At 47.8% G+C, this 7,408-nt stretch overlaps 1 protein-coding gene across 1 annotated transcript; it reads right to left on the bottom strand.

The window, feature by feature from the left end:
• Positions 1-463: 463 nt before the first annotated feature.
• On the bottom strand, positions 464-4,386 carry DNAJC5G (DnaJ heat shock protein family (Hsp40) member C5 gamma). Its single transcript, XM_060651100.3, has 6 exons — positions 4,249-4,386; positions 3,333-3,448; positions 2,810-3,023; positions 2,236-2,377; positions 1,666-1,736; positions 464-1,463 (listed from the first exon to the last, which is right to left on the bottom strand). Exons 2-5 carry the CDS (start codon positions 3,443-3,445, stop codon positions 1,684-1,686), a joined length of 522 nt encoding a protein of 173 aa, XP_060507083.1. The 5' UTR covers positions 3,446-3,448; positions 4,249-4,386; the 3' UTR covers positions 464-1,463; positions 1,666-1,683.
• Positions 4,387-7,408: the final 3,022 nt, after the last annotated feature.

The following is a 7,408-nucleotide window of genomic DNA, read 5'->3' as shown; positions in this document are numbered from 1 at the left end:
TATTTTGGGTACCAGGGGAATTGGTCTCTGGGGAAATTTTAGAGCACTGACAAAATCATAATCACAAGGCTCCGGGAAATCTCTGCCCCAACTCTACAGTTGTCCTGGCCTCCTCCTCTCCAAGGCAGGCTGGTCTCAGATGTGAGCACTGGCCCTCTGTCTTTTTCTCCCCGGGCCTTTTTTTTTTTTTTTTTTTTTAACATTTATTTATTTTTGAGACAGAGACAGAGCATGAACGGGGGAGGGGCAGAGAGAGAGGGAGACACAGAATCAGAAGCAGGCTCCAGGCTCTGAGCCATCAGCCCAGAGCCTGACGCGGGGCTCAAACTCACGGACCGTGAGATCGTGACCTGAGCTGAAGTCGGACGCTCAACCGACTGAGCCACCCAGGCACCCCTCCCCGGGCCTTTTGCTCGATCCCAGGCACAATTAGTCTTTCTTAGGCCCAACAGATGCACTGGGATTGGACAAAAGCTCTTTTATTTATTGACATTCTTTACCCCTTCTCCCAGTCAGGAGAGAGGTTTGAGGAGTTACTAGCTTTGACCTTGGGTGGACAGGAAAATAAATGGTGTGGAGAGTATACCAAACAGGCAGTGTGAAGAGGCATGAGTGGTAAAAGGGTCTGGAAAAGTATAATCTTCTCCCTATCACAAGTTTCATGCCCCTGTTTTAAGAACAAAATATATGATGATCAGCCTGCACAAGACATGGTGAAAAGGATGAAGGCAAGCAGGCACTGATATGTGAGCTTCAGCTAACTCATAGGACCCATGCTAAGGCATGCTGTGCTGTGGTGTAGTCCAGGGAGAATCCAAAGGTGGGAGAACTACCCCTACATCTCAAATGCATTCATACTTTGCCCGGGTTGATTCATGGTGGCATGGAATAAGGCTGACAACGACAAGTGCATGGGCACCAGAAGAACGTGAGACCAGCCCCAGAAAGGTGTGCTGGCATAGGAATGAGGCTGATGGTTAGAGTTCTTGGTGCAGAGGTGCAACAAAGGAGGTTAGCTGCTATAGTAGCTCTGGGAAAGGATCCACCCTGCTCAGTTATCAGGATCTTGGTGGAGATATTGTAAGCAGCTAAGGGACCCTACCGGCTGAAATTGGCTCAAATCCCAAGGAAGGCACAGGAAAAAGAATGCTGGGGAAAAGTCTGTCACCACTGCCTGAGACCTCATAAGGGTAGGGACGGGAAGGCTGCTCTCTAAGCAGATTAAAATTGGGACTGGAGCTAAAAAGAAGAGTGGCTGGGTGACCCTGTATCGCCAGGGTCAGTGATACCATCAAGGACAGAGGTGGCATCGTCACTAGGATAGATGCCATCAATGCTTCTAAGTTTGGATTCTTATAAGAAGAGGGGCAAATCAGGGTCAATGTCAGGACAGGGCTACTTGCTCCTCTCTTCGGTGTGTCCAGTGGATTGGGTGGCAGAAGGTACCCTCACTGGGTCAGCACCTGGGGGTAAAAGAAGTTGGCACCTTACTAACAAGAAGGAATGATGATCCAGAATTTAAAGCAAGCCCTCTGTGGGTAAGGATATAAACACATGAAATCCACAGTATAAAATATAAACTTTCTACTAATGACTCATCAGAAGTTAGTCTATGTTTCTTTTCTTATCCCTTGATTCTGGCTGCATTTCAGTTTTCATATGTACCTCATTCCTCTTAATCTTTTAGCCATGAAATTCATTATCTTCGTCCTCTCTTCTAAAATTTCTTTTGTTTCCTATGGTGGAATTTGAAAAACACATATATCAACAATTAATAACAATTTTTAGTCCCGGGGTGAGAAAAGCATCACTTTGCAGTTACTCATCAGCATCACTAGGTGGCACTACAGTAAACTTCAGTCAAGCCACACAAAGTTAACTGCTTGGGGCGGGGATAATCTGGCACTTCATCTTCCTTTAGAGTAAAGGCAGTAAACTTCATCCTCTAGCTTGTCTCCAACTATTGCCTTTTCTAGGCACTCTCCCACCCATTCCTTACATTAACTCCCCCCGACTCCCAGTTCCTTAGCCTAATAGTCATGAGAGGCCGATATTACATTCAAATTGTCAGTCGATGGCAAAAGCCCCTCAGAAGCCGGGTGTATCCCCTTCTCTTTCTTCACTTTGCCTCAATACTGACCTGAGTCTCCCATATTAGGGGTTCACGGTTTCACTCCCAACTATTCTTTCATTCCTAATCCAGTTCTTACCTCAGGCCCTGTCTATGGTCCTCACCTGACCTGGGAGGCTGATTCTGGACATTCTGCTGATATCTTCTAGCAACGTCCTCAGATGGTGGCTTAAGTGTTCCACAGCAAAAGCAGCAACAGCAGCAGCAACAGCAACAGGTGAGCAGAGCACACAAGAGGACAAGTGTCTGAAAGGTGGGAAAGAATGGCCTTGACCCAGCAGTTCTTCTAGATTTCCATTCCAGTTCCCCTCCCTGAATCCCCCCAGCACCCAGAAAATAAGAGAGAGCAGAAGCACTTGTCCTAGGAGAGGAGGCTTAGCTCTCCAAGAAGAGGAGGGTCACCCCTCCTTCCTTATTCTTTTTTTTTTTTTTTTTAATGTTTTTATTTATTTTTGAGACAGAGAGAGACAGAGCATGAGTGGGGAAGGGGCAGAGAGAGAGAGGGAGACACAGAATCTGAAGCACGCTCCAGGCTCTGAGCTGTCAGCACAGAGCCTGACGCGGGGCTCGAACTCACAGACTGTAAGATCGTGACCTGAGCTGAAGTCGGACGCTTAACCGACTGAGCCACCCAGGCGCCCCCTTCCTTATTCTTAAAGGACTAGAAGAATTGTATACCTTGAACCAACAACTATTCAGTGTAAAATAGTAAGTGACGCCTTCTTCGCCAAAGTGATCATATATATATATTCCCAACGAGCCATGCCGGTCGTAGATTTTCCGCTTCTTGGGGTCACTCAGTATGGAGTGGGCTGTGTTGATCTCTTTGAATATTTCTGTTGCTTGAGCGTTCCCTGGATTCTTGTCTGGATGATACTTCAAGGCCAGGTTCCTACCCAGGCAATACCCAAAAGGAGGGAGAGGATGGCTAGGGAATGGCTGGGGAGGGAGGGCAGGATGAACGACAGGGACAGGCCTTTGGATGTGAAGAAAGAATGCATGAGATGTGGTGCCAAGGATGGAGGCAAGCAACCCAGGTCTAAATGCTGTCCCACGCCACAGTGAAATGGATGATGGCCCCGTCTGACCCAAAGTGAGGGCTCGAGGGTTTAAAAATGGGTCAGACAGCAAGGTAGAAAGAGAAGGGTTTAAGGGGGGGGCGGGGGAATCCCAGGGCTTAGAAAGAGGCTGAAGTCTAAACCTGTAGGCCTTTTTGATGTCTTCGGGTGAGGCGCCCTTCTTAAGCTCCAGCACCGCATAGAGGGTTGTGCCACTTTTGGACAGCCGGTGGGCCGCTTCATCCAAATGAGCCATGATCTGGGTCAGAGGAGATGCATTTGTGAGAACTGCCACAGGGGAGGCCACGGAGAAGTGAGACTCCTAGTGACAGGAAACCCAATGCCTTCATTGGCCAGTCAAGTAAAATGACTACAAAGGGACAAGCGCAAGACAACAGTGAGTGGGCTCTGTGACTAGCAGGAGAGTGCAGGTGACCAGAAAGGACATCCAAATTCAAATTTTAAAGAGGAAACGGCTCCTCACATTTCCCAGCTACAGCCCTTTCCCTTCAGCGACACAGCCCTCCAGACACACCCCGCGTCACGGAGAGGTGTAAGCAAGGGAAGGCCCAAACCACGGGAAGAAGCGGATTTTGTCCAGAAGGACTAGTCCCGGAAGAGACGGCCTGTCCAAGCTCACTGCGGCGTTGGAAAGACCACGGCAGCCCAGTCCTCGTGCAGGCTGGGTCTGGAATTGGGGAGATGTACAATTCCCAAGAGAGAAACAATTCAGACCAAAAGCCTGAGCCACCTGAGAAGTCAGGTGTCCCAAAAGCCAGGCCGGAGGCCGCTGCTGCAGCTAGGCCAGAGGCCTTCTTCACCCTAGCCTCCCCTCTCAAACCTCGGAGCGCGGGCAGTGAGGAGAACACAGGGGTGACTCCAGGGATGAAGACCCAAGCGAAAGTTGTAGCTGCGGGGGCCGACCAGACAGGGACCAGGGAGCAGGGCCCCAGAGGGTGGGAGGCAGCCAAGGCCACAGGCTCGGAAGGTAATGCTCTGGTTCCCAGAGCCCTCTGGCTCTGTGTGGACTCCGCACCCGGCCTAGCGCTCTACTTCTACCTCAGAGTCGCCCTCCTCGTCTGGGGAGGCCTCGCACAACCTCCATCCGGGTGTGAAACTTCACACCGCTGAAGTCCAGTGGGCAACCGCGCTTGTGCGCCTGGCCAACCTTCCGGGTCGCTTTTTGGCGCCGCCGGAAAATCTGGAAGATGAGGCTGCGTGGAGGCTGGGACTTATTTCACTCACAAGGAAGCCTGGGCGTAGGGATCAGCCCCGCGGGCCGCGGTGCCCCCCAGTTCTTCCGGTGGGCGTGGCCTCCAGGGCCATCCCTTCTCCCGTGGGAGGGGATCACCAGTCCTGATGGGCTTAACGACTCGGTTAAGGTGATGGGCTTGCTCGCTGTGGCTGTGTGAGAGGTATGGCTCCTGCAATCCTTTCTCAAGAGGTGTATTCACTTCCCAGTCTTTTTTGGCAGAATTTAGGGGCCTCCACTTCGTCCTTTCTTTCCCTTCTACGTGGAAACTCCTACACATCCTTTAAGACCCACTTGAAGGTCGGTATTCCTGGGAATCCTTCCTTCATTCCCCCAGTTGTTCCCACCTTGCTCTGTCAAAGCAATTACTATATTGTAATTACTAATTTGCACGTTCCCTTAAAACGATAGCTTGAACATTTACAAAAGTCACTACTGTTCTTCAAAAACTTCATTTAAATACTATTATATCATGAGGATGTGCCATAATGTATTTATATAATCCAGCTTGGATACTTAAGTTGTTCCTAGCCATTTGCTAGTGTAAAAACCTTATAATGAAAATTCTTATCTATAAATCTTCAAATAAATTTTTTCCCTGCTCCTTTGAGGTGGATTCCTGGAAGGGAAATTAATAGGTCAAAGCAAAATTTTTTGAGACTCTTAGTCCATGTTGCCAACTTTCTTCCCAGAAAGGTACCACAGGTACCAATTTACATCCCCACAGGCAGGGCTTGAGAGCACCAATCTCCACCTGACTTCACTTCCTGTGATCTCCTATAGGAGGCAGTCTTTCCACCACTTATAATTTACGACTTCTTAATTTTGGTGTTCTTTACAGAGGAGCACTCAATGGCTTCCATTACATGTGATTGAAAGAGCTTTGTTATTTCAATAATATTTCTCTGTTATACCTCATGTGGCTTTTATCACTCTCTTCCCTTTATTACGGTCTTCTGTGCACATTTACATCCTCTTCTAGGTTTTAAGTGGTAAATCAGTATCCATCCCAAGAGATGTGAGCCATCCGAGTCAACTAAGGAGTCCATATGCTCTAGGCACAATGACCAGTGAATTAACAAATTTATTTCTGTAGATCTGTGATCAGCGTATGGGGTGGGGATGAAAATCTTTGGCATCAACCACCCAGTTACCCGGTTGATAGATTCTGGGTAAGAGGAGTTTATAGGTTAATCACCTAAAGCAAAGGAGCTGAAGCTGACAATTTTTTTTTTTTTTTTTTTTTTTTTTTTTTTTTTGGTGGTTCGTACTAGGATACATTTCCCTAGCTAACTTCCAGCCTTTCATCACCATCATGGTTGTCAGGACTAGCAGACCAACCCAGGCTGTTTCTTTACCCTGGGGAGACAGGAGAAGGCACCAGAAGTGCAGAGCACTTACTTTCCAGGCCCCGCGTGGTCTGGCCCCCACCTCTTACTCTAGCTCTGTTAAGCACTGTTAAGCATCACTGTTGTGCTTGCTCTGGTCTCTGATGCACTGCTTTTCTGTCAGTTCTTTGAAGACACCATGTTCCTTCCCACATCAAGGGCCTAAGTCTGCCTGGAGAATTCCTCCTCCGGCTATTTGCTAACTGAGTTCTCATCCTTCTAGGATCTCAGCTTCATGTATCCTCAGATAGGCTTTTTTTGTTTTTTTTTTATATTTTTATTTATTTTTGAGACGGAGAGAGACAGAGCATGAGCAGGGGAGGGGCAGAGAGAGAGGGAGACACAGAATCTGAAGCAGGCTCCAGGCTCTGAGCTGTCAGCACAGAGCCCAACGTGGGGCTTGAACTCATAGACTGTGAGATCATGACCTGAGCTGAAGTCGGACACTTAACCAACTGAGCCACCCAGACACCCCCCACCCACCCCCCCCCCCTTTTTTTTTTAAAGTAGGCTTCATGCCTATTGCAGAACTGGTTGGGCCTAAACTCACAACTCTTGAGATCAAGACCTGAGCTGAGATCAACAGTCGGACATTTAACTGACTGAGCCACCCAGGCATGCCATCCTCAGGCCTTCTAAATTGAGTTCCACTTCTCTCTCCCTACCTCATAATACCTTCACCATGATTTGTGAATGTATGTTTATTTGTGTGTTTATTTGTTTAAGGTCTGCCTTCCCTAGTACAAAATACAACAAATACAACTCTGTGAAGGCAGGGACCTTATGTTTGTTCACCATTGTCTCCCCAGCACCTAGAGCCATGCCTGGTTCACAGCAAGTGAGTTAATGATTTGTTGGATGAGCTACAGTAGGGAGAACCCTCTGCTGGTGCAATGTCGGCCTAGAGGTTGAGCCATAGCAAGAATTCCCTAGGGCAGAAGCACTTAGCTGGGGAATTGGAAGACTCAGTTCCTCTTTTCCTCATATGATCCTGGACAAGAAGAGACATAAGGAGTTAAGAAAAATAAGGCAGCAGGGGAGATAGTATTGGGGATTCTGAGCTCCTTGTTTGTCTTAGTCTTCCTCCAGTTTCTAACACAGTTCCTGGGATATTGTAGGTGCTCAATGAATGTTGGTAGGTTGAATGAATAAGCAAATGTTGTGTGTCTTTTCAGAGGTACTTTAACCTAATAATATCTTTTGATTCTCACAGCAACCATGAGAGGTGCTGTGATCACATCCCTGCTCCATAGTAGAAGTGAGCCCGGAGAAAGAGGGCAAATTAGGTTCTGAGAAGAGTTAGTAAATATCTTCCAGATCTTGCCAGAGGCTCCAGAATGTTATTACTTCTTATCATTGCCCTCTGACATTCTAATTAATTCTAATCATAGTTTGCTGGCTCTTGAAATAGCCATTATCTTTAAGTCTTCTGAGCCTCTCCTCTGAATGAAAAGACACTGCAGCCAGCAGGCTGCAGAAATGGGAATAAAGCAGGTAAGTCAGCCTGGCATCCTTCGCCTCTTCACTTTGCCTTCACCTAGAAACAGACCCCTTGTGGCTCTTTTTCTCTGCACATGGT

Source organism: Panthera onca, chromosome A3, assembly GCF_046562875.1.
Source record: "Panthera onca isolate mPanOnc1 chromosome A3, mPanOnc1 haplotype 2, whole genome shotgun sequence".
Taxonomy (NCBI): Eukaryota; Metazoa; Chordata; class Mammalia; order Carnivora; family Felidae; genus Panthera; species Panthera onca.
The sequence above is the reverse complement of the archived record's forward strand: the minus strand, read 5'-3'. Positions and strand labels throughout refer to the sequence as shown.

What these genes read in the sequence shown, in the direction of transcription:
- DNAJC5G (XM_060651100.3), bottom strand. Translation starts at nt 3,445, where the DNA reads ATGGCTCATTTGGATGAAGCGGCCCACCGGCTGTCCAAAAGTGGCACA. An exon ending in TGAATAGTTGTTGGTTCAAG is followed by an intron (nt 2,378 to 2,809) that starts GTATACAATTCT and finishes CCCACCTTTCAG; the next exon opens with ACACTTGTCCTCTTGTGTGC. An exon ending in GAATCAGCCTCCCAGGTCAG is followed by an intron (nt 1,737 to 2,235) that starts GTGAGGACCATA and finishes ATTCCACCATAG; the next exon opens with GAAACAAAAGAAATTTTAGA.